This window comes from Panthera leo, chromosome D2, assembly GCF_018350215.1.
Source record: "Panthera leo isolate Ple1 chromosome D2, P.leo_Ple1_pat1.1, whole genome shotgun sequence".
NCBI lineage: Eukaryota > Metazoa > Chordata > Mammalia > Carnivora > Felidae > Panthera > Panthera leo.
In genome coordinates this window covers 8,231,885-8,259,165 of record NC_056689.1, presented here as the reverse complement: position 1 = coordinate 8,259,165, position 27,281 = coordinate 8,231,885, and the positions used below count along the sequence as shown (strand labels likewise).

General features: G+C 45.0%; 1 protein-coding gene across 3 annotated transcripts in view; it reads right to left on the bottom strand.

Annotated features, from left to right (window-relative positions):
- Positions 1–741: 741 nt before the first annotated feature.
- STAMBPL1 (STAM binding protein like 1) overlaps positions 742–27,281 on the bottom strand; it is a 46,690-nt gene continuing 20,150 nt past the window's right edge. For 2 of the 3 annotated variants that reach the window (XM_042909244.1, XM_042909243.1), the window contains exons 2-11: positions 24,264–24,346; positions 20,393–20,610; positions 17,369–17,444; positions 15,503–15,598; positions 12,662–13,019; positions 10,461–10,585; positions 8,099–8,236; positions 3,236–3,348; positions 2,248–2,347; positions 742–1,095 (exon numbers count right to left, since the gene is read on the bottom strand). In XM_042909244.1, the coding sequence (XP_042765178.1) occupies positions 1,039–1,095; positions 2,248–2,347; positions 3,236–3,348; positions 8,099–8,236; positions 10,461–10,585; positions 12,662–13,019; positions 15,503–15,598; positions 17,369–17,444; positions 20,393–20,610; positions 24,264–24,293 (1,311 nt within the window). In that variant the 5' untranslated portion in view covers positions 24,294–24,346 and the 3' untranslated portion in view covers positions 742–1,038. Of the gene's footprint in view, positions 1,096–2,247; positions 2,348–3,235; positions 3,349–8,098; positions 8,237–10,460; positions 10,586–12,661; positions 13,020–15,502; positions 15,599–17,368; positions 17,445–18,255; positions 18,382–20,392; positions 20,611–24,263; positions 24,347–27,281 lie in introns of those variants that run through there. The other variant, XM_042909245.1, reaches the window with a different exon arrangement.

Sequence of the window (27,281 nt, the reverse complement as noted above, 5' to 3'; positions counted from 1 at the left end):
CATTCTTAGGTTTTTCCCACTAATTCAATTTGCCTACATAGCACACAAGCCGCCTATTCCTTGTATTTCATCCCTATCTTTTGATCCAGGTAAATGTTTTTATTATCTAGGTACCAGTCACAAATCCCAATCCAAGCCTGATTACACCATAACATCGTAGTTGTTACCTTATTCAGTCTAAAGAGATTTTTCTTCCAATTTCCCATGCCTTGATTTATATGCAGATACTTTTCATTGCAAGCGTGCTTTCCAAATTATTCTCTTATTTATTCTTTTCGGCTGAAAATTATCAGGTATTTCCTACACTTCATTTCTCCTCCCCATCACCCCCGTTGACTTTCACGGTAACAAGCCGTCCACTTTAATCTGATTCTTTTTTTCTATTCTTCTCTCAAGCGTTTCTGCGTTCAGTCACCTAAATCAAGTTAGTGAATCGTCTGCTACCTCAAGCCCTCGGACACCTGCTCCCTGAGCTCACCGTTCTGGTCTCGTCCATTAGGACCCCCGCAGACGGATCTCTGAGCCGGACTTGCTGACATTGAACGAAAGACGGCTCTACCGCCTGCGGGCATGTTTCTTCTCGCACGTGAAAACTGCTCATCTTTTTCCGCCGGGGGGAATGACTGCAGAACCAGATGGCCTGCCTTCGGACCGCCTGGCACTCAAAATTTCTTGTTTGGAATCACATGTTTCAGGAGCGAGTTAAAGAATACAGCGAAACAGCTAAAGATCTGAAAACATGCGCAGAGACCTCTACAAATACTGGACATATTGTTGTTTGCAGCAAGATTTATTATCTGGTCATGGTATTTGAGTACATTCACAGGTACCGACGTAAAAGCACTGTGACCTCTCCGGAGACAGGGCAACTCAAAAAGAGAACTTCAAAATGTGCAGGAGCAATAAATATCAAACTTTCTGATCTAAAACGTATAAATATAAAATATCAGTCACTTCAGGAAACATCTTAAGAAAATTCGGCAACCACACGTCCATGGGTAGATGTCTGGTGTTGACGGTACTAATCTTCAGAACACGTCACCTTAGATCCAGCATGGTTATTTTTATGTCTTTTACCAACACATGTTTGCATATCTAGGTAAGAAGAAATTGGTTTTACGTCATAAGGTTTAATTAACACGGTTCTCGTCAGAGAGGGGATAGGAGTTCCCTGATATAAAAATGTTCCCAATTTTGAAAAGATTCCCGATCAGAACGGACAGAATCATGTTCATTCATTTCTGGCACGAACGGATTTACGAAGGTTGCCAAGTAGTTTTCATTTTAAGTAGATTCTAACTTCAAAATAATGTTTCTCTGACCTTCCAGCCAGGGAACCAGCCCGCAAGCAGTTAGGAGGAAAGATGGAGTCAAATAATATTTCTTTTGGGCTAAATCCAAGCCAATCAGCAGGTATGATTACGGGGGCCCCTGGGTGGCACGGTCGGTTAAGCGTCTGACTTGGGTTCCGGTCATGATCTCACAGTTCGTGGGTTCGAGCCCCGCACTGGGCTCTGTGCTGACAGCTGAAAGACTGGAGCCTGCTTCAGAATCTGTCTCCCTCTCTCTCTGCCCCTCCCCTGCTCGTGCTCTCTCTCTCTCTCTCAAAAGTAAACCAACATTAAAAAATTTTTTTAAAAAGAATTACGATTACAGTTTTCATTGAACCATTATGAAAAAATTAATGTGGCCACATCGAGCAGAAATAATTCATAAGACATTTAACATCATTTTCTTTAATTGTAAGGAGTCTGAGGAAAACTCTATTTCCATGCACAAATGGAAAAGTAACTTTAGGCATATCAACTCTGCTATAGAAATACTGGCATTCTCTCGTAAATAAATTAATAGTGCAAAGAAACCAGAAGTACCTACAAAGATTAATTTTCGGGATAAGAAAACAACAAACTAAGCAGTACGGTGTTTTATCCATATCATACTCCTACTGTTTCTCTCCTTAAAAAAAGAAAGGAAAAGGTGAAAAACAAGTATCTGTAAAAAATAGTCAACACAGGGGCGCCCGAGTGGCTCAGTTGGTTGAGCGTCTGACTTCGGCACAGGTCATGATCACACGGTTCGTGAATTTGAGCCCCACGTCGGGCTCTGTGCTGACAGCTCGGAGCCTGGAGCCTGCTTCAGATTCTGTGTCTCCTTCCCTCTCTGCCCCTCCCCTGCTCACAGTTTCTCTCCCTCCCTCCCTCTCTCAAAAATAAAACATGAAAAAAATAGTCAACACAGCCTACTCACACTGAACAGCCTGGGGTCCTTGGTGTGTGGATGAAAGCCCTTCTTTTTACAGGCGGAAACCTCGAGCATGCCGGCGTTGGTCAGCCTGAAGATGCCCGTGCTGTTCCAGGGTGGGAACAAATGTACAAAAGTTAAGGATCATTTGGCTTTCCGGGGGCTTTGTTTGAATGCCCCAGGATACATTTTCCTCAAAACGGGACGGAGACAGAAACCACAAAACCAGGAAGTCCACAGAGATAGTTTGAGCCGATTTTGCAAAAACTGGCCCAGAGAGAAACCCCCAGGGGGCCAACGCCAACTCCATGCACCTGCTGGGCTAGAATGGGGAACAGGCAGCTGAACTGTCGTGTGAGACCAGAGTGGAAAACTGACACCCCGAGGGAGGAAATTACAGGTGGCGGATATTTCTACTTTTTCTAATAACGTGAATACTGTTTATAGAAACAGCAAATACTTGTCGAGTGCTAGCTACGGTGCCAGTCACTGTGCCAAGCCCTTTACGCCGACTGCCACGTAGCCGCTTCTTCACGTCAGTCCCGCTGGGCAGGTGTCAAGGATAAACAGACCACGGCTCAGAGCGGTCACGTATCCCGCGAGACACACACCACGTGAGTGTGGAGCCGGGATTCCACTCGAAGTCTGCCTGACTCCTCTGCTCATAATCATTCGACAATAACCACTGTCTCCCAAACCTAGAAAGGCTTTGGAGGTAATTCAGCTAAGGCTGGAAATTGTTTTTCAACAGGAGACGATACAGTGGAAGTAAGATCTCACAAGGCGACCCGGAATAATGTCGTCACTAAATAGAGCCAGTGATTCTACTACGGAAAGGACCTTAGAAAGGAAGAGACAGCAGAGCTACAGGTATAAAGGGAGCTGGCTGGCACCAATCTCTTCTTCCCAAGGGCACGGTGCGTCTGCCTATCTAAGCGCCACCAGCAGCCCCAGGCAAAAGCCTTACTTGGACCCCATGGATCGGCGCACTTACTCTTTGTGCTTCGGTGAGCAAACAATGGCGATGGCCTCTGGCAACATGAGCTGATAGGAACAGTGAGTGTGAAGGTCAACACTGGACAAGAACGCAGTTTGGGTCGGATGTGTCTATAAAAAGAAAAGAGGACAATCACACTGGAGGAGTGGAGTCTTAGCCAAGACCATAGCCCGTGCTCAGAGAAAACTCCAGTGAGTAATCCATCATTAATTAAATAAGGATTTTAGAAAATGGGTCACTGACATCACCCTTCCTTTTGTGCATCTTTGGGATGACCAAGACTTGCAGAAGAGGCTTTTGGAAGTGTTCATGTACTTTCTGCTTATTGGAAAAGACAGAACCGGAAATTAACGCGTATATATATGTATATATATATATACACACACACAACTCCACGCACCTGCTGGGCTAGAATGGGGAACAGGCAGCTGAACTGTCGTGTGAGACCAGGGTGGAAAACGGAGGCCCCATGGGAGGAAATTACAGGTGGCAGATATTTCTACTTTTATGGAAGTATATATATATATATATAGTATATATAATATATATATATACTATATATATATAGTAGTCTCTCTCTATATATGGTATGTACACCCACTCAGACACACACACACACACACACACACACACACACACACACACAATGGAATACTACTCGGTGATGAAAAAGAATGAAGTCTTGCCATTTGCAACAACATGGAAGGAACTAGAATGTATTATGCTAAGTGAAATAAGACAGAAAGATAAATATCACATGACTTCACTCATATGTGGAATTTGAGAAACACGACAGATGAACAAAAGGTAAGGGAAGGAAAAATAAGATAAAAACAGAGAGGGAGGCAAACCATAAGAGACTCACATGGAACAAACTGAGGGTTGATGGTTGATAGGGGATGGGGGTTGGGGAGGGGGGGAAAGTGGGTGATGGGCATTGAGGAGGGCACTTGTTGGGATGAGCACTGGGAGTTTTATGTAAGTGATGAATCACGGGAATCTACTCCTGAAGCCAAGACTACAGTGTGTGTTAGCTAACACAGTACGTATAAAAACTAAAAAAAAAAAAAGAGAGAGAGAGAGAGAGATTCTCATTAAATCATGATAATGAAGCTAGGGGATAGTTTTATTATTATCTCAATTTTACACACAGGGATCCCAAGTCTCCTTTAAGTAACTTGCCCGTGGTCACACAGCTGGTCAGGAACAGAGCTGTGATTGGAAACTCACAGATACTTTATGCAAAACTATGGACACAAAAGCAATGTTTCAATGAATTTCCCACATTTTGCTGTGTATCTTTTCGTGGATGCATCATTCCCTACAAATGGGAGAATGGAACTCTCCAAGTTGTTGAAGGGGTTTGGAACTAATCTTTCACAGCAAGTAAATACCCATATGATAAGAAGGAAGGGGAGGTTATAAACCCAAAGAAGTATCTTGCAGGTTTGGGGCTCTATACAAACGTGTGTTTAGGAGAGACAAATCAGAGGTTCACACTTGAGTATGAAAATACATGCACCTGTATTGATGTGGGCTCAGGCCATGGCTGATGCACAGTCAACCCCAATTCCCCTTGAAAAAGGAAAGTGACCATTTTAATCAGGAAACCGAGGTCCCTGGCATGGACTGCCTCGGTCCTGGTCCCAACCCTCCCTGCCTATATGACACTGAGAAGATTACTTAACCCCCGTGCCCACTTCGCCAGCTGTAAAATGAGAACAATAATCATTTTCTTCATGGGGTTGCTACATTAAAATTAAATGGGACAATCCATGTGAAGTTCTTAGAACAGTGCCTACCGCATGGAAAGGAATCAAAATCATTAGCTGTTTTTGTTGCCGTATTATTGCTGTTGTTGTTTCTTTTAATATTGTCATTGTTAACTGAAGGCCATGGGCCGATAAAAATCGCTTCATGGCCTTTCCACGTAACTACGGTCCGCTAAAGAAATGCAAAATTTTACAACTCATTTCCACTTCACTTTATAGAATTAATAGAATGAGGGTAGAATCCATTGAAATCTATTTACAGAAGATATGTGTTCTGCGAGGAAAAAGTTACCCTTGGTTTTAGTCTATAAAGACGTAGGTCAACAGAAGACTGGCAATTATCCTGGTTTTTAAAACCCAAATCTTTAGAGAGGGTCTGAGTAGAGGGGGTCTAACTGCCTGTTAATCTGATTCAGTGCAAACCTCCTGTCACTACGCAGAACCGTCCATGCCTTGGCGAGGAAGCAAGAGTCACTCAGAGGGACTCTAGTGCTGCAGAGAAGCAAACAGAGTGTCAGACAGACAAATCACGCAGCCTGTCCATTTATTTGCACGCTCAACACACACCACGAGCGTCCTGAGCCCCTCATTTCTGCCAAGAGAATCACTTCTACTCTGATAATAGCAGCTCTCCCATGGGAGAATGGTGCTCCCACCCTACCCCCTCTATGGAAATCAAAATGACCATGACCATGACCATGACCATGACCATAAACCATGACTGTGACAATGGCTGCCGATGCCATTCACTGCAACTCGACAACGTGCCAGGCACTGAACGAGCCACTTCCCACATATTATCTCCTTCGACTCTTACAACAACATGGGACAAGTGCTGTTATTATCCCCATTTTACAGATGAGGAGACTGAGCTAAGAAGAAGAGTAAATAACGTGCAGAAGTTCACAGAGCCAGTCAAGGTGGGAAGGCTACATTTGAATCCAGCCCTATCTGATTCTGATTCAGGCCTTCTTTCCCATGACTAGCTCTGGAACCTGTTGCCACCATTAGGTCAATAAAAATCACAAAACGTCATTTCCAGCCACTACAATTTAGGAATAGGTTTTAAACACGTTTTCATGGAACTTCAATGACTTGACATGGAGAAATAAATAAACAAAAAGCAAAATCCTGGATTTCTAAAATTTGGCCAAATCCATAATCTAAATGATGTAACTTCCTTATTGCCTACACTATATACACAGGTCATACGGGGAAAACCGGTTTTTTAATTTGGCAAATGTTTTGTAAGAGTAACTAACATTGACTCTTCAATGTAAGTATAATATAATGGACTGTCATTCCTTCTCAGTTTATGTTAGAATTTCTTTGCTACAATTTATTTTGCTTTAAAATGCATTCCTGTCGCAGAAAATCACATTAAACTGAACAGCGCCTTGAAAATTCAGCAATTTCTAGGGGCACCTGGAAGACTCAGTCAATTAAGTGTCTGACTTTGGCTCAGGTCATGGTCTCATGGTTAGTGAGTTTGAGCTCCCCCCGCCCCCGCATCGGGCTCTGTGCTGACAGTGGGGACCCCGCTTCGGATCCTTTGTCCCCCTCTCTCTCTGCCCCTTCTCCCCTCTCAAAGATAAATAAACATTTTTTTAAAATTCAGCAATTTCTAAGCACACAGGAAGGCACACTACTTACTGTTAAATCAATCAAATAGACATATTTGGGAAAGTTTTGCAAACTCTTCATTAGAAATAATTTCTTTCATTTGGGAGGCGGTTTTATTTTTCAAAGGGGTCTCACACTTGGTGTCTTACTTATGTCTCACACGAATCCAGTGAGGGAGACAGGGCACTCACTAGCCCTGCCTGGTCATTGAGGGTCCCTAGAAACAAGGAGGAGACTAAGAGAACGTAGTAACCTCTAGGCAGAGCTGGGACTAAAGTCTCCTGCACCCTCTGAAATTACATAGCACCAAGTGCTTGGTGATTTTGTGTGTGTGTGTGTGTGGTGAGGGATCTAAGTATGTGTCCTGCCCCTACTCAGTGCATCCTTGAAAGTCAAGTAAAATAAAAAATGGTCACTAATTGGGGCGCCTGGGTGGCTCACTCGGTTAAGCGTCCGACTTCAGTTCGGGTCATGATCTCATGGTTGGTGGGTTCGAGCCCCGAGTTGGGCTCTGAGCCTGTTTCAGATTCTGCGTCTCCCTCTCTCTGCCCCTCCCCCCTCCTCTCTCTCTCTCTCTCTCTCTGCCTCTTAAAAATAAATAAAAATGTTGAAAAATCTGTACAAAGAGGTCATTAATATCTCTTTCGGGGCTCTTGGATGTGCCCTGAAAATCTTGGCCATATCTCATTCCCACTATCACGGGATGAGTTGTCCTTACCCCAGGTCCAAATGTATAAGACTGAAGAGAAAAGTGTCCCCCCAGACAGATTAAACCATGGAGAGGAAAAGTAGAGCACTGTCACCAAAACCAACGGCTACAATTATCTGAGTTCCTAGAAACATGTGCTTCAAAATTCACTGACGTTATCTCATTCTAACACAGACAATTATCATGGAGTCAATTATTATGACATCTGTTCTATGGATGATAAAAGCTGATGTCCAGATTGCTTCATTTGCCAACATTTCTGTAAAGCATTCTTAGCAGAGCCGAGATTTACACTCAAATCTTTTCATTCGTAAGCCCTTTCTTGATTCTATGATGGCCTGGTGGAGGTTCGAACCCAATATATTCGGCCCCACCACGGCTGTTTATGCAGCGATAAATTCATCCTTGGCCTGTAAGGGAGATGCGGAAGAATGTACGGTCCCTATCGGACGTTTACCAACATCTGTTTGAAAGAACTATTTTTGAGGAATCTTCTTAAAATCATCTACTTTTGACCCATGGCACAGGCAGAGAGAACAGTAACGGCGTAGTCAAGATTAATGAAAACTCTGACTAGGTCTCCATTAGGCCATACAAAAGTCATCAAAGCAAGTCATTTATTACAGGACATTTGGTACACTTGAAAAAAATTACAAATAAGAAGCTATTCGAAGGAAGCTACATGTCCTCAAGGAGGCAAGCAGCACCCCACAGAAAACTGAGCAGAAACTGCAGCTGAAAAAAGGTCGCACGTACGTGGATCCATCCGAGCGTGAGGAGGCCGTGCTGGTCCTGAACGCTGAATAACTCTTCCACATTTTCCACGTCACAGTAGTCCGGCCCCGCAGACTGCTTTGGCACAATCACATGGGTGATAGTAAATTCATTATGCGTCTAGAAAACAATTGGCAAAAAGGATATCGAGCATCTGAAAGGGAAAAAACCGAAAAAACAAAAAACGAAAACCCACAACCTGAAATGGAAATACAGTGATTTGCTGTAAGACCAGAGAGCGTCCGGGCCACCCGGTTGGCTCAGTCGGTTAAGCGTCCGACTTTGGCTCAGGTCATGATCTCACGGCTCATGACTTCGAGCCCCCTGTCGGGCTGTGTGCTGACAGCTCAGAGCCTGGAGCCTGCTTTGGATTCTGTGTCTCCCTCTCTCTCTCTGCCCCTCTCCCGTTCACGCTCGGTCTCTCTCAAAAATAAATAAAAATATAAAAAAAAAAAAAGAAAAAGACTAGAGAGCATCCGTCCCACCACCTGCAACCTCCCAACCCATCGACACTCAAAATCAAAGCCTCCCTCTTAAAAACGGGTTCTTTGCCAAAAACTTGAGAATCAGCTCTCTGGAATTCAAAACCTATGTTCACAATGGAAGATGTATAATAAATAGGAGTTCTTAGCATCCCAGGCTGGTCCACGATGGCTTAGTTAATAAATAATGCCTTGATGTATTACATTTGCCGTGGAAAAAATGCAGAACAAAACAGCAGCAGGTTGATGCGGGAGACTAAGTGCTTTTGTGGTTTTACCGAAGGACGTTTCTAAGGCGTGTGGAGGTTGATGGTCTTGTTTTTATTTTATTAATTATGTTTAATTTCACTTCCAGACCTAATTTTCTTCTGCTACTGGGGCTACTCACGGGGATTGCCCATAATTAAGGTACTGTTCTGGATTTGCATTCAGAAAAAGAAAAAGGCAAAACAAACCACTCCCTTCAGGTAAAAGGTAAGAGTCGAAGGAAAAAGGCTGAGAAGAGCGGGTACGATCCTCAGGCAGGAGATGTCATGCTGACAATGGGTGCCCACTCCTCCCTGAGGACCCCTTTCTCTCTGCTCTGACGGGGCTCTGTTCCTTCGGCCTGGATCGTAACTCCTCCCTCCATCCCCCCTCCCGCCTTTCATGGCTAACTTTATGTATTATCTTCAGGCCTGGCGTAAACGTCACTTCTCAGGGAAACCCTTCTTGACCTTCCCAGACAAGGTCAGTTTCCCAGTCACACACGGCCATGATGCCCTGCACTTCCAGGGAGAGCACCGGCCCCACCGATAACTAGTCACCTGTCTGATTCTTCATAGACACCATGTGAGAGTCACAGGCAAAGACTGTGGCTGCTCTAGGCTGCAAATGCCAACACCAAGCCCAGCGTCTGCCAAACGCAGGTACTCAGCACATGTCTCCCGATGAAGAATGAATGAAAAATCAGTCAATCCATCAAACTAGGTACAGCATATGGTCTTGAAGAGGAAGCGTCCACAGTCCCCGCCCCCCACCCCAAGGGCAAACAAGGTGGCTGTGGGGAGACAGCGGCAGGCCGTGCTCTTGTGCTTGTTGTCTGTGCTTCGTCTCTCCCGGAGGAAAAGTGAAGATGTAGAACTGGAATACGGTAGGAGAACACGTGTCGACTAAAGCGTATTATTCAAGTAAGCAGCAGTTCCCAAGCTGAATGCGCAGGACAGAAAATGTGCCTGGACCCAGAATTGAAAACTGGTATCCAAATGACTCTACGAAGGGCACTTTCAACGAAACATTATTCAGCCTTCTTGCAAGTAGGCAAGTGAGGCTTATGCACATTCTCTCTTCTGTCCTCCTTGTTTTGACATTGTCGTTTCATCGCATATTTCGGATGAAATCTTCCGTATGTAAATGGGACCTGTGCTGTAACATTTCAGCTTCCTGAGACTACCGTCTGAAACCCTCATTTTATTCCACATGTGTCTGAAAAGGGTGGCAAGATGTCACCCACCAAACCCGCTAGAGTTAATTACATAAATACATGTGAAACTAACCGTTGCAATGGAACTCTGGTTTAGAAAACTAGATGGTTTTGGAAATTGTAAGACCTGTAATCCATCATTTTTCTAAACAAAGGTTTAATATGTGGTTTCATTCATTCTTCACGACCAGCTTGTACGGTATCCCTGAAATTTTGCAATCCATTTCCCAGGATTCATTGCATTCATAATGACAGTAGTCTTGTGTCATTAATCCAGGTAAAGATAATTTCATAATTTTTGCAGCTCTTAGGATGCTTTTATTCTGTTCTGCTTATCGCAAGAAAGCCATTACTACTGAACGTGTATCTTGGGCAGAAAGATATGAAACAAAGACCATACCAGTTTTCCACAGAGTATTCCACACGTTTCTACTCCTCTCACTGTATTAGATTCTGCCAGCAGCAGAAATTTGTGGCAGAGGTCTCTGGATAAAACTACACAGCGCAGTCCTTCAACCACTAAATCTAAGAAACAGAAAAGGCAGAAAAAGCTAAAAAAAACCAGATCTTCCATCCCATCCATCAGAGCTATTTTTGGCAAGCAACTACCGGGCGATATAAATATAAAAAATGAGGGGTGCCTTGAGAGGCTCAGTCAGTTAAGCATTCGACTCTTGATTTCGGCTCGGGTCGTGAGCTCACGGTTCACGAGTTCGAGCCCCGCATGGGGCTCTGCGCTGACAGTACAGAGCCTGATTGGGATTCTCTCTCTCCCTCTCCCCAACTCACTCTGTCTCTCTCAAAATAAACTATATATATATATATATATATATATATATATATATATATATATACATATATATATATATACATATACATATACATATATATATATATATATAATTGCACCATATATATAAAGCGTGTGTGTGTGTGTGTGTGTGTATGTATATATATAGTGAAATTATCAGGTGTTCCACTTCCTATATTTTATTTTTAAACTCTTAAAAGTACACATTGACCAGAAGGAAGGTAAAATTCCACTTTGCATATAAATTATTTTGTGAACAAGTGGGAAGGTGCAAGCATTTTTCCATCTTTGTGCCTCAGGTCAACTGTCTGCATAGATGTGTGAGGCTTTTGGAGGTACCAAGCAAATATACCTTCACCTGCACAGGCTGCAGCGAATGGATCTCACGGACCATCAGGCATAGGATAGATATTCTTTCCTGTGTCTTCCGTATGTTTCTGAGAGCTTCGTGAAAGTTGGTGATCGTTAAGTAAAAGCACTGTTTTCAGAACTAATTAGTGATAGGGTAACTTATTAAATAGTTGCCTATCGTAACTCTTTTAAAATAAATGGAAACGCAGACTGCAGTCCAACAGTGTCTGTGGGGAAAATCTACCCCATTTGGTTTGGGAGCTTGCCAGTGCCGACGGAGGGGCACCAAGCAGAAGCAACTGTTGGCAGAAGCTTATAATCCATCTGGAGGGTAACGACCTGTGTGCCGGAGAGCCTCCTGGGCAGGGACATGCTAAACATGTACATTTACATTTGTATTTGTATTTTTTAATGCTTTTATTTATTTTTGAGAGAGACAGAGAGAGAGAGAGAGAGAGCACAAGCAGGGGAGGGGCAGAGAGAGAGGAAGACACAAAATCCAAAGCAGGCTCCAGGGTCTAAGCTATAGCACTGATGTGGGGCACAAACCTGTGGACCACAAGATCATGACCTGAGCTAAAGTCAGACGCTTCACTACTGAGCCACCCATGTGCCCCTACATTTTTTAAAATGCAGGTTTTTTTAAAGTTTATTTTTATTTATTTTGAGAGATAGAGAGCAAGCAGGGGAGGGGCAGAGAGAGAGAGAGAGAGAGAGAGAATCCTAAGCAGGCTCTGTGCCATCAGCACAGAGTCCGATGTGGGGCTTGATCTCACAAATGCAAGATCACAACCTGAGTTGAAGTCGAGAGTCAGACGCTTAACCGACTGAGCCACCCAGGCGCCCCATAACATTTATGTTTACATTTTTAAGCAAACGATTTTCTTAGCATCTTCTTCCCTCTCCGGTGTAAGTATTTACCTTTAACATTCATGTGTTTCTTGGCTAAAATGCATGAAAGAAAAATAAATGCTTGGAATTCTTCTCATTTCAAATCTCTATACCATGACCAGATATAGTCCTGTTGATTACAGCGTGCTGTTCTATCCGGGCGGGCAAATTTTAAGGTTACGGACAGGAAGAGCCAGGTGGCACCCTTCATACCGCATCGTGTGGGGGCCCTATCCCACTGGATGATGAAAAGAGGGGGGCGCCTGGGTGGCTCGGTCGGTTAAGTGTCCGACTTCAGCTCAGGTCACGATCTCACGGTTCGTGGGTTCGAGCCCCGCGTCGGGCTCTGTGCTGACGGCTCGGAGCCTGGAGCCTGCTTGGGACTCCGTGTCTCCCTGCTCACGCTCTGTCTCTCTCTCACTCCAAAATAAATAAACATTTTAAACAATTTAAAAAAGAGAAAAAGGAGGAGCACCTCCCAGCGGTTAGGGGCCGCGGCTCCAGCGGAAGAGAAGCCGTGTCTCGCGGGGATGCGTTTCATCACTTACTCTGCACGGCGCTCAGAGTGGCCGCGGGCTTCAGAGCCCTGTTGACGGGGGGCGAGTGGCTGGCGGAATTGGCCGCGTCGCTTTTGCCAGGCTGGTCCGCGGAGACGTGCAGCAGGGAAGGGCTGTGGCGCGGGCACAGGCAGGACGCGGCGCTGCCGTCGATCTGCTCGGACAGCGCGGGGGGCTCCGGGCTGCGCATCTGCCCGCGGGCCAGTTCCTGCTTCTTGAGCTGGTCTTCGAAAAACAGGAACTGCTCCGACTCCAGCTGCTGCTGGCGCATCCGAGCTACCCGCTTCCTCTCGGCCTCGATCAGGCTCTGATGCTCCAGTCGTTTGAGAATCTCGGCGTCGTACTTGTTCTGAAAAAAAAACGTGGCGGCCGCAAGAAGAGGTTAGTTTCCAAGGCAGCCGCCTCGAAGCGGGACTGGACACTTGCAGGCTTCTAGCAGACGCAGAGACACAGAGGCCGCGGTCCGCCCACGGGGACACTCACGCGACAGCGAGGAAAATGTCAACCATCACGGCCGAGGCCCCTTACGTTGGCCAAGGGGGCAGTCCCAAAGCCACCCGCGTTTTACCAGAGGCGGGCTATGGTAGTCAAGTTCCCTCCATACCCCGCGCTTTTAAAAAGAATTAGGAAATCAAGGGCAGGATGGTCGGGGTGGCCCGACGGACCAAAGCAAAATATCTCAGAAATGGTCACATCACCCAAGACCGCACCGTCCAAAATCACAGCCACTGGCCACATGGACTACTTAAATCTAAATTAAGTTATATGCAATGAAATCGGAAATTTAGTTCCTCGGTCACACCGGCCACCTTTTCAGCACCACGTGGCTAGAGGCTCCCATAACAGCGCCACACAGAACGTGTCTATCATCAGAGGAAGTTCTACTGGACAGTCCCTGCCATAGAAGTTTTTGCCTCTGACTCGAGAACTCTTCCCACTGGGGCTTTTTGGAGAAAGGGGAGTCACTAGGAAACGGTCCAGCCAACTCTATCAGAACGAATGGGGAATTTTGTTAAGATGATGAATCCCAGGTTCCCTAGTCTCAAAAAAAAAAAAAAAAAAAAAATCCAGGCATTATTAGGTCAGAGAATACAAATCTTTAATAAGTTCCTCAAATGATTTTGATAAAAACTAACTTTGGGGATGCTTGGGTGGCTCAGTTGATTAAACGTCCGATTTCAGCTCAGGTCATGATCTCACGGTTCGTGGGCTCGAGCCCCGCGTCGGGCTCTGTGCTGATGGCTCAGAGCCTGGAGCCCGCTTCGGATTCTGCGTCTCCCTCTCTCTCTGCCCCTCCCCTGCTCACACTGGATCTCTCTCTCAAAAATAAATAAACCTAAAAAAAAATTAACTTTGCCGGCTGCCTGGCTGGCTCAGTCAGTAGAGCACACGACTTTTGATCTCAGTGGTGAGCTCCAGCCCCACACTGGGGGTAGAGATTACTTTTAAAAAATTATGTATATAAAAAAAACAAAAACAAAAAGAAAACCAACTAACTTTGGTAGGGGTGGGGTGGGGCACACAGCTTCCAATAGCACTTGGGGTACACACGAATCACCCGGGGTTTTGTTATGAGGGCTGATTCCAATTTGGCAGCTGTGGGCTAGGGGCCGAGATTCCCATTTCTAACAAGCTTCTGGATGATTCCAGGGCTGCCTACAGTGAGGGTTTACTGATGGGTAAACCCATCTCTCTCTCCTCCTCTCTCCTCCTCTCTCTCTCTCTCTCTCTCTCTCCTAGGCATAAAGGCGGCCCTTCTGTCTCCACAGAGATTGCCACATGACATCTACTTTGGGACACTGTTGTGGCCTGTGATATAACTGCTATCATCAGAGGCAGACCAGGCCTTTCCTCCCTGGGAGATCCTGAGGGGGCAACCACATGCATCGTTGACGTGAAGGAAGACCGGATTGGGCTTTTCTCTCCTTTGCTGTTGCTTTGTCTGGGTCCCCCAAATCATTCTTATCTTTCATAGTTCCAGTCAAATCATCAATATGCACACTTGAGGAGTTTCAACATTTCAGATTTCAACATTCCCGCTGTCATTTAATGGAAGCTCAGCACTCAAACCTGGCTATGCCCCCAGGAAGCAGAGACATTCTGCGACCATGTGCCAAGTTCGTGACATTGAACTGAAGCGGAAGTCAGTACAAGCGACAATCCCAAAGCACATAAACACACAATCCAACAAAAAAAAAGGAACGCCACCTTTATAACAACGTTAAAAACAGGAAGAATTCAAGCTTTGAACTTGAGGCCCTACGGACTGGTCAATTTCTTCTTCCAGTGCCTTTCAACCTCTTAGACATCATTATCATGATCTCCACCGTCCATTGGTGATACGATTACATTTCATTCATATGGTTAGCTATTCATCTATCTTAGTGCAATATTGACTGTAATATTCAAGAATCGAATTTACATTTCCAAGGCCTACATAATTAGATCAGAATAATCTAGATCAGAATAATCAGAAACTGTACACTGTTTTCCCTACCTCCTACTGGCTCCGTTCATCACCAAAAAGTGGTCATCTGCCTCCAGGTTCCACTGGCAAGAGTTGGTCAAAAAGCTGTATTTAAATCACCATAAAAAATCCATATTCTAAGTCATTCTCAACGTTATTAGAGTTGTAAGGAAATAAAAATACCACATCTTTGGTGCAAATGCTTAACCTGCATATCCACATGAATTTGTTATTGGCTTTACAGCCCTGTATCTTTAATTTTTAATTGAAAGGCACATGACATTTGAAACACTCACATGAAAATGAAATTCAAAAAATAGTTGCACAGAAAACAGTCGCGAAATAAATGTACCAATTGAACTTACTTTGCTTTGCAAATATTCTTGGTATTCTACGTTATATTTCTTTAAAAGGTCCTTTTTCAATTCATCTGTCCTTGGGAATGCAATCTCCTTCAGTTTCTTTTAAAAATATATATATACATATTGATTAGTGGGATTCTCAGTACAGTCTTTCAGATCATCAGCTGAGAAAGAAAAACAGCTGGTATGCATATTAGAAATCAAGACACAAGTAACCAAAGACGATGGCGGAAATAGAAACTTCTCTTTGCCGTGGCTCCAAAACACAACTTTTCAGTAGGAAATGGAAAGGCTTATCCCTTTTGTAAGAGCCTCTGTTGACTCGACTAGGTGGACAAGGGTTCTGTGGAGTTAGGTACCCCGTGTTTACGTGGTGGGTTTGTGACTGCACACCGCACAGCAGGCAAACAGTGCGGCATCAGGATTAAGACACTGGACAGCATGGTAGGGAGGGGCCGCTGGGCTTGACAGACCGTAACAGGCAACTGGGGCGCTTCGTGTACAAATACAGATTCCCAGGCCTACGCCCGGTTTCCCCGAATCAACGTGTTTCGGGGCAGGGTTGGGGAGTCTGGACCTCAAACAACTTCTCAGTGATTCTTAGTGGCCGGAAAATCCGGGAAATCTGATTTAGCCCAAGCACCACCCTCCTTTTCAGAGATGAGGGAACAAAGGCCTACAGAGACGAGAAGTCTTCTCCAGTATCATGCAGCTAGCTGGTGGCCCCATTATTACTAGAATCCGAATCTAACTCTGGCCAGGCTGTCCCACTAAAATGTCTTTTCTTTTAATTTCCTGTCATCCATCCATCCATCCATCCATCCATTTATTCAACAAGCATACACAAAGAAAACGTATGTGCTTTTGGAGAATTTTTTCCTATAAGCAAAAATAAGAATAACACTAAATTAGAGCAAAAGGCTCAGCTTGGTGGCTGGGCCCTTGGGTCCCCTGTAGAACCGTCTGAGGTTGAAAGAGGAAGAGGATTGAGAGAAATGCTACATAAGGTATGGCAATGAGGGCCCCTTCGGAGAAGTGTGTATAGAGATTTTTAAAAATGTAGATGGTCGTTTGACAAAATCTGGGTTCTTACAGGCCACCTCAGGCCACATGTAACTGGTAAGAGAGCCTTTCTTCTATTATATGGTCAAGTATCTTCTGAGAGCTATTTAAAATTCCAGGCTGTGATTGGCTTTGTATATACGGTTTCATCTTTCTCCATGTAAGTTCAACCAAACTACTTAAGGCAAAGGAGAAACATTAAAAACGTGTTATTTAAAAGGATATATTCTCCAGCTAAAATTGTTTGAAGCTTGATATATCAGTTGCAAATGTTGATGGTAAATAAATAACTTTTCAACAACTCTCTCCTTTTCCTTGAGAATATTTCAGGCTATCCACAAACACTTTATTATGCCCTTAGGCTAATCCTACAAGAAGAAAATAGCTAGAACTTTGTGGCCGCCTTAACAATCGGCACTGATTTTCAAACAGTTTTGGGGTTCGGGACTATATGGGATAATCAAAACCAGTCAAGATGACGCTGAAACAAATCTGGGGAATTGGACACACTTTCCGACAGTCTCTGGGAAGAACAGTGAATAATTCCTCCTCACGCCACAGGGCAAATTGAACACATTCTTGATCTTCTTTTCTCCCCCCGCCTCCCAGTTTCAATTAGACATCCCACACTGGCTCAGTAACGATGATTAAAGGTCCAAGAAGAAATCGAAACATCTTGGCTAATGGAATTTTCTGTGCTCAAGCTCTCAAGAGGATGCGACGAAGGAGGAAAGGAGGTAGGGGCAGATCAATAACGGAGACTCGGGGAGCATTTGATCCCTCAGGGGAGAATCGACCCCACGATACCTTCATAATATCCTGTTTTTCAGGTACCGCACACTGCTGGTAATCTCGATGGCTGGGAAGCTTTTCTACAAACAAGCTAGAAAAAGACAAAGCACATCCTTAGCATGATATAACAGAAGAAGCAGGTGGGCAGTGGTTTCTAGTATGAGAAAGAAACTCCTTTTCCAAATGGACATGTTTATTACATTATTATTACCCAACATCCTTTCCATCAGCCTTTTCACCAAAGGCGGACACGAACCTATGATTTTGGCATTACAGGGAGGTAAGCTCAGCGGACGGAGCACTGAGGTTACGAGGGTGAGGTTGCTCCCTGACGGACCGTGTCACATTGGTCCTTCTCGAGGTGCGGGGTGCTCAATCCCGCCACAGCGCCACCTTACTCACTTGTGGGGCTGGCAATACAGAGGGTCGTGGAAGAACGTTAAGAGTCTGAAAAGATCAATGTAATCTCTTCTCAGCCCTGAAAAAGACTCAAAGGACCACTGATGAATCCGTAGTGCCGTGGTGTCTGCTGAGCAAAAATTCTTCGCTGAAAAGTCACAACTAAGAGAAATAACAGCCAGAATCCCTAGTGGATTAGGAGGTGCTCACTAGGAGTTCATTATTCATCACCTTCTTGAGGAACAAGGGACAGTGGACGTAAAGGGAAATCCCAAGAGCAAACCAGATGCATCACTTTCAGGGTAAACGAACATTTTGTTTCACAAGGGCAGGGAATTTTGGGTGTGTGTTTTTTTTTTTCTTACTGATGTATCCCTACTGGTAGAATAGGGTCCAGCTCATAATGTGTGCTCAATAAATATTTGTTAAATAAAGAAATAGTCCTTCCTTGATGGATCATGGTGGGCTATAAACACTATTTTTGATCAGCTAATATATGATACCTTATCATTATTGGCGTTCTCCTCCTTACAGATCACACCTGCTTGCCTTCGTCATGCTGCCTACAGGCGACAGTGGAATGGTAAAATAACTCTCATTTCTTCTTTTTTTAATGTTTATTTTTCAGAGAGAGAGAGAGAGACAGAGAAAGGGGCAGACAGGGAGACAGAATCCGAAGCAGGATCCAGGCTCCGAGCTGTCAGCACAGAGCCAGATGCAGGGCTCGAACCCACGACTGCAAGATCATGACCTGAGCCGAAGTCGGACGCTTAACCAACTGAGCCACCCGGGCGCCCATAACTCTCATCTCTTTGAATAAGAAAATTACGGCTTAAAGAGGCTATGTAAAGTGTTAGTTGCCTAAAGCTTTATAAACAGAATAAAGTCACAAACGTTTAGAGTTGAAGAGAGCTTAGAGATTTCTGCCCGTAAGTCTTCCATTTGTAGATAAGGAACTGAGGCCCGCACAGGACAACTGAATTACAGGTTGTCTCGTGGTTAATAACAGAAGGGAATTCACACACTCTGATGACTCAGTATAGTGGCTTTTTGGTTTTACCACACTTAACGTTTCCACAGAAATGTGTACAAACACGCAAGGAGAAGGCAAAACAAGAAATATTAACTTAGAGTTCAGAAATTAAGACTTTTGGAACACGTGCACTATCCATGATGCCTGGTGGCCTCCAATTTCACATTCATTGGTTGGCTCTCTAGAAACTAACGGTCTTCCCCAGTAGGCTGAGCGTTGCGAACCACCAACTTCTCAGAGGTCCTCGGGTTAAGTCCCCAGTGGAACTAGTGAAATCAACCAACATGTGAGTTTCAGTTAAAATAAAAGTACGAGTTTCAGCTTAGATTGAACAGTTACTGGTAACAGATCCTCCCACCAGTAAACGGGCAAATGAGGGAGGAAACTCCAGACCTCACTTCTGTTAATTCTCAAGCCGGGACACATTACTAAAAAGTGTCTAACGGGAATGATGCTGTTTTCTACACGGCTGTTCAGAGGCAGCCACTCCCACTCAACGTTCTGGAAGCTCTTTTATCCAGAACGTTATTACACAGCTAAATAAATTGCTTTTGTAAAAAAATATTCACGCTAGAGGCGCCTGGGTGGCTCAGTCGGTTAAGCCTCTGACTTGATTGTGGCTCTGGTCGTGATGTCGAGATCCATGAACTGAGCCCCACATTAGGCTTCGCACTAGCAGCGAGGAGTCTGGTTGGGATTTGGGATTCTCTCTCTCCCTCTCTCTGCTCCTCCCCTGTTCGTGCACGTGCTCCCTCTCTCAAAATAAATAAATAAACTTAAAAAAAAAAAAAAAAGAATAGCTCTGCTCTGAGCCAGGTAGGCTCCATATTTGCTGAAGTTCTCTCCATTGCTTAAAAAAACAAAACAAAACAAAACAAACTACAATGTGAAACTGACTGTTCCTTTCTATCCCTGAATCAGATCCTTCATATAACTGCCAACTTATCCCCCAGTCGCAACCCATCCAATCAAACTTTAAAACTGTTAACGGCAGGGCGCCTGGGTGGCTCAGTGGATTAAGCGTGCGACTTCGGCTCAGGTCACGATCTCACGGTTCGTGGGTTCGAGCCCCACGTCGGGCTCTGTGCTGACGGCTCGGAGCCTGGAGCCTGCTTCCGATTCTGCGTCTCCCTCTCTGTCTGCTTCTCCCCTGCTCATGCTTTCTTTCTGTCTCTCAAAAATAAAGAATAAAAAAATTAAAAACAAAAACCTGTTAATGGCATGTTCTAGGCACCGTAGACAGAGCTACAATCTGGCTCCTACTCGCGCAAAACACTTACATCCCTGTGGGGGAGAATGGCATAAAACAAGACATTTCCTTTGTGAGAAGTGTCAAAGAGAAAGATACGCAGGTCACTGCACTGGCCTGTAGAGAAGGTATCTCCTGTCCCCGAACCTCACTCCATCCCGAGCCTCAGAAATGGTGTGGGGACGCGTTTGAATACATTCCTTCCTGACTTAAAAGCCTGGACACGTAACGCTTTTAGAGATTGCAAAACTGGTCTGAATGGGAAAATATTCCCGGCGTCCAAACCGTCTCACCAAAACAGCTTGTGAGCATGTCCCCACTTTTCTCATGTTGAAGGCCTCCGAGACTAAAGACTTACGTTATAAATTTATTATAAAGGACAAAGGCATTTTCCAAATTTCCTTCCTCCATATACACCGAAGCCATCCTTTCCAACTCCACTCCGGATCTAAAGTAGCGGCGGGGGGTGATATCTTCCGTGATGGTGATATTACAGCCAAGCTTGCTCAGGGCACGGACTCGCTCTTCCGGGCTGAGGGAAACATCCGTGTGGTCAGGCATGGCAGCTAGCTTTCTCTGCAAAGCAAAATTTGAATCTCTGGTTATGGTAAGAAATGAATAGGACTGCGATTCTGGATGTATCTTCTGTACTAAGTACCTGACGTCAGTACCCAAGGAGAACGTTCCGTAAGAGTTAACGATACGACGGGGTGCCTGGGTGGCTCAGTCGGTTAAGCGTCCGACTTCGGCTCAGGTCATGATCTCACGGTTCGTGAGATCATGTCGGGCTCTGTGCTGACGGCTCAGAGCCTGGAGTCCGCTTCGGATTCTGTGTCTCCCTCTTTCTCTCTCCTCCCCCCCTCATGCTCTGTCTCTCTCTTCTCAAAAATAAATAAACATTAAAAAAATTTTTTTTTAAAAAGAGTTAACGATACAACAAAAGCGAAGCCTTTGTGCGACAAGTGTATGTGACAAATTCTTAAAAACGCAATGATCGTAAGCCTTGTTCCAATGCTACTTATATGCAGTTCCCAACCTCTGTGTCATGAATAGTGCCTTATGCAATAAAATTTGTCTGCAGGTCTTTAAAAATCATTTTAGGAAAGGATGGTCAAGATAATGCATCCGGCGGGACAGTAAAAGCAAACCACAAAAAAATAGTTCAGGAAAGAATTGAAAGAAAGAATGGAAAGAATCTAATGACATGCCTGTATGAAAATCATAGCCTATAAATGAATTTATGGCCGTTGCAGATTTTTGTATTAGTTACTTTGGAAAGAAAGTATTGTACTGCTGTCCTTGAAGGACACAGTTGAAGAGAGGTTTGGTTTTTTTTTTAATGGAATTAGCCCAGAGCAGAATTAGGTCTCCAAGTCTGCCTCCGTCAGTCTAGGGTCGGTGGACTACAGTCTGGGCAGAGCACGTGATGAAAAGGTATGTGGACAGCTAAACGAGTAATCGAGGTAGACACGGTTTCCGTCTGGCTGTGCGTTACGGAGCCAAGGTTCAAGGACAGGGTGCAATGAATCGGACGTTTGCAGGTCTTGCAATGGCCTGAGGTCTGTTTTGGTGGCAGTTTTGAAGGGACCTGGAATCATTCTTCTAGAAAGTATGCTCTATAACCAGCCTGAGAAGCACAAACACATTCTCTCTGTTTCCTTCTCCCTGAGAAAACTCTCAGGGCCTGGGCGTCTCTGCCCCGAAGGTCTCCCAGGACTGGGTGCCCAGGTCAATTTAGAACAGAAGGGACAGGGGCGCCTGGGTGGCTCATTCGGCTTAGTGTCCGACTCTTGATTTCAGCTCAGGTCATGATCTCACAGTTTGTGAGCTTGAGCTGTGCGTCAGACTTCGGGCCGATAGTGCAGAGCCTGCTTGGGACTGTCTCTCTCCCTCCTTCTCTCTCTCTCTCTGCCCCACCTCCCTCAAGATAAATAAATAGACATTAAAAAAAAAAAAAGAACAGAAGAAATAAGACTTATCAGCCTCCCACAGCCTGTCTTTGGGTCCAAGTTATGAAGAAAACCTGGGACACCAGATTTGTGACAATGGCACCTTAAATCTACTCTCAAGTGGCCCAGGATTCTGAGATCAGACAGGTGTGAGTGAACTCAGCCCTTCCTAAGAGACTTCACCTTAAATTAAGGCACACTTCCTTCTAGCCAAACCCTGCGGTGCCATTCTCATTTCTGAAAAGACTTTCTAATTTCAGGGGCATCTGGGTGGCTCAGTCGGTTAAGCGTCCGACTTCGGCTCGGGTCATGATCTCGTGGTCCGTGGGTTCGAACCCCGCGTCGGGCTCTGTGCTGACCGCTCAGAGCCTGGAGCCTGCTTCGGATTCTGTGTCTCCCTCTCTCTCTCTGCCCCTCCCCCGCTCATGCTCTGTCTCTCTCTCAAAAAATAAACAAACATTAAAAAAAAAAAAAGACTTTCTAATTTCAGAGAAGCTGTCAGAGGCTTCCGCTCCTCAGAGGCAGGAATGGAAGCCTGTGGAGGCCGAGCCTCAGGTGCCTGACTAGGGTGCCATCTTGTCACTAGGTGAGAAGTCCAGCAGCACAGCCACCACGCTCAGTGCAGTGCTCAGCAGCATTAAAGGAAAATGTCACCATTCGACCACAGATAAAGGCTTCGGTGACGTCAGAACATGATGGGGAGAAAGAAAAATCTGTGGAAATTAGCGCGCTTTCCAAAGGGGGTTTCCAGCCTCTTGTACGTGCAAAAGTACTTTGTCCACTTTTTATTACTATAGAGTCCACGCTGAATTATAATTATTTGTGGATACTGTTTTCAGTTCGTTGGGAACTCCTGGAGGGGCAAGAATCATTGTCCATCCAGCCTCGCTGCCTAGGATGGAGCGTATTCCTTGCGGCACAAACGATAATCAATAAATGTACAAAGAAAGGAGAAACAGAGAAAAAGCTGCAATGTGATTATACCTAGATTATCTTTTCCCCTGAAAGTAAAAATACGATTTACTTTTCCTCTACTGAATGGTCCTGTTCTTCCCAAACGCAAAACTGATTTCGGAAGTAAACCGGGAAGAGCCCGGCACCTTCGTCAATCTGTAACGTTGGTTGGGTTTGCGTGTGGGGTTCTTGCATGAAAACGCAAAATCCCCAGCTGGAAAAGCGCCTAACTGTTCATTTTTACATTGAGACGTCCACTAACATTTTAATCATTTCTACACAATGTTCTAGAAAACACACAAGACCCTCGAAAAGGATGAGGGGGGCCGCCTCGATTCCCCCACGGTGCCCGGACCACACGGGGTCGGAAAGTGAAGAAGTTCCTACAGTTCTCTGCTCCTCGCCCTGTCCGAGCAGCTGAGCACCTGTGAGGGCGATCTTGGCAAAGAGGACTTGGGTCCCAACCTGTTTTGGAGCAAGAACCAGGCCCTGCCTTTCTCTGTGTTCTGGGGCTAAAGCTTTGCAGATGTCAGGCGCTCGGTGCACTGTGGCTGTTAGTGCTGTCCACGGGGCCACAGGGCTGCGGTGAGCGGGGTGGGAGGCTCGTCAGGAGAAGGGGGACGGTCCTAACGGCTCCCCTTTATCAAGCCCTCGTGACAGGCTGGGAACGTTAAAAATATTGTTCCCAATTGTCGAAAGGCACAAAGTACAAAAACGGGGCCATGGAGATTATATAATGTGCCTACATTCTCACCCAGAGAACGATCTGGGACACAGACTATGCCTCTGTGATCCCGGGGCCCCTGTTACTTCCTCTCCGCCATCTTGTTCTTTCCAAGATGCACCTGGAGAAGGTGCCTACGGTGTTGGGTTGTGAGGGGAAACGTGAGAAGAAGGAAGTTCCAAGTACGCGGCCATTTACGCAGGATTCCAAAGCAGTGTCTACGTGTTACACACAGAATGTTTCCCTGGGTCCCTACCACACAAGGTAAGCTTCCCATTTTTATCTGGAAAGAAGCTGAGGTCCCTCCTACAAAGTCAACTCTGTAGTTCTCCTTCCCCGGTGTTCTGCTGAAGGACCACGCTCTTGGAGTCTAACCAGAGAAATTAAAATTTCACAGTTTTGTGGACCAAGGCATTATTTTTAGTTCCAGCAAAGATGGCTTTATTAGTCACTTCCTCAAAGGCGAGGACCACACAGATGGATGAAAAGCGACAAGTACAAAACTTCTTGAAGTAATGGTGACTCATTTCACATTCGCTATGTTTCTGTTCTTCTTTTTGGGTTTTCAGACCATCTGTAAGCTATCGGTGGGCATTACCTACCAGAGAATTCACAGTAAATGGCTGATCCATGCTGTCCGGTCTATAGAAGGCAGGTGCTGACGGTTTCTTCTCAATCACTTCGTCTGTTTCAAAGACAAAAAGCAGAGCCCCGGTTATTTTTTGAGAATTCGAGTCTCAAATCTCAAACCCCAGGGTTATTTCTGGCTCAGAATATAAACAAATCGAAATGACTTATATAACCTGAGTGTTTGGAGAGACTTTGGAAGTCTCTTCCTGAACTTACAAACTGCAGGTTGTTATGGTTTCTCTTAAAACAGACCTCTAAAAGTGGGGGTGTGAAGAGAGTTATTGCGGAGTACCCGGCGTGTCTTCTGAGTGTTTTCTTTTCTTTTTTCTTTTTAACGTTTATTTATTTTTGAGAGAAAGAGAGAGAGAACGCACGTGCACGCAGGGGAGGGGCAAAGAGAGAGAGAGAGAGGGAGAGAGGATCCCAAGCAGTTTCCGCTCTCTCGGCACAGAGCCCAACACAGAGCTCGAACTCATGAACCGTGAGATTGTGACCTGAGCTGAAGTCAAGAGTTGAACTTAGCTGACTGAGCCACCCAGGCGCCCCTGGGTGTTTTCTTACTTTCTTCAAAGGGAGAAAGGTCATAAGAGTTAACAGCATGGACCCTGGAGCCATGGACTTCTACACCTGGAGTCAGTCTGGGCCTAAGCTTAGCTTTACTAGCTCTGGAAGGGGAACTGTGACAGCCCTGTGGCCCCTGCGGTTGGGTATCCATGGGTTTGTGTAACCCTTGAGTGTGGATGGACCTGTAACTGACTTCTAATCAAAGGTACATAGCAAAGGTGATGGAATACTACTCCCATGTTGATGTTATGTCACATGGCAAGGATGAGGTGGTTTTCCAGATATAGTAAGAGATCTAACCAGTCGGCATTGAATTAATCCAAAGAACGTTTCTCCAGGGTGGGCCTGACCTAATCAGACGACACCTTTCAAAGAGTGAGATCTTCCCCTGCTGATCTTGGAAGACTCAGTCGCCCTAAGTACCACAGCCCCAGGGACATGGATTCTGCCAGTAGTCACGTAAGTCTGGAAGAGCACCTGGAGCCTCATGAGATTCTTACCTGGTCGGCAATGCCATTCCTGCCATGTGATACCCTGAACACAGGACCCAGTTCTGCTGTGCCCAGGCTCCAGACCCACAAAACTCTGAGGCAATGAATGTACGTTGTCTCAAGCCACGAAGCCTGTGGTGATGTGTAAAGCAGGAACAGAAAACGAATACGCCAGCTACGTGCCTGCACATGAGTTTTACAGCCTTTTTGTGCAAACCGACGGTGGGGCGGGGGGGGATCTCACTGTTGGTGGGTTCGAGCCCTGCATCAGTCTCTGTACTCAGCTCAGAGCCTGGAGCCCGCTTCAGATCCTGTCTCTCTCTCTCTTCCCCTCCCTGGCTCATGCTTTGTCTCTCTTTCTCTCAAAAAATGAATAAACATTAAAAAGAAATGGGGGGGGGGGCGCCTGGGTGGCTCAGTTGGTTGGGTGTTCAGCTTCGGCTTAGGTCATGATCTCATGGTTTGTGAGTTCGAGCCCCACATCGGGCTCTGTGCTGACAGCTCAGAGCCTGGAGCCTGTTTCAGATTCTGTCTCTCTCTCTCTCTCTCTCTCTCTGCCCCTCCCTGGCTTGCACTGTCTCTCTCTCAAAAATAAATAAACATTAAAAAATTTTTTAAATAAATAAATAAACATTACAAAAATTGAAAAAAATTTTAATGCAGATTCCTAGGATTTACCCACAAGGACTCTGAATCCATCAGTTTTAAGCCCATGAACAGGCATTGATTGTTAAGATGTGGCCCAGGTATATTTGATTCATGAGGTTTCCAGCCTGGCACCAGAAAGTGCAGACATCTGGCACGTTACATTTCCAAAGGAGTGAGAAAGGTAGATTCCACTGGCAGAAAAGGTAGATTCAGCGGGTAAAGAAGATGTGGTTTATATATATAATGGAATACTCCTTGGCAACGAGGAAGAATAAAATCATGCCATTTGCAGCAACATGGATGGAACTGGAGGCTATTATGCTAAGTGAAATAAGTCAGGCAGAGAAAGACAGGTATCATATGTTTTCATATATGATAAACTTGTTTCACGTATGAGAAACTTAACGGAAGACCATGGGGGAAGAGAAGGGGAAAAATAGTTACAGAGTGGGGGGAGGCAAGCCACAAGAGACTCTTAAATACAGAGAGCAAACTGAGGGCTTATGGGGGATGGGGGAAAGGGGAACATGGGTGATGGGCATCGAGGAGGGCACTTGTTGGGATGAGCACTGGGTGTTGTATGTAAGCGATGAACCAAGGGAATCTACCCCCAAAACCAAGAGCACACTATACCCACTGTATGTCAGCCAATTTGACAATAAATTATATTTAAAAAAAAAGAAAAAGAAAAGGTAAATTCAGGGCTGGGCGGCCAAAAACAATGCTCAGCGAGCACAAAACTCACACCAACCTCTCTGTAACGAGCTTCTGAATGTCTCCGATGTTTAATGCAGTATATCTTAAACACCAGAATCTAGTCACTTCTCATAGATGCAAACCGATCACTGTTAAGTCCCACATGAAAAGTTATTTCTAGTTGATAAATAGAAACCAACTCCCCTCAATCTAAGATGAAAGACGTTTACAGATTGTTCGGTCAACATATTTTTTTTTCTTTTTTTTTGCACCATTAACTACTCAGTGGCAGCGTTCCTGTCTTAATATGCTTTTTAATCTCTAACCCTAGCTCTCATCAGTTTCAATACAATTACCCAAGTCCACATAACCAGGCTGTGTTCTCTAGACCAGTAGCTGTCAAAGTGTAGGGTCCCCAACATCCTTGTAAGGGATGTGCTAGGTCAGCGTTATTTTCATAATACCGTGAAAACATTGTTTGCTCCGTTACCATCGCTCCCTCACAACTCTGCAGTGGAGACTTCCAGACGGCGTAAGTGAATGGAATACTTCTTTGCATATTCCTGTAAATGTCTGTTTTAATTTTTAATA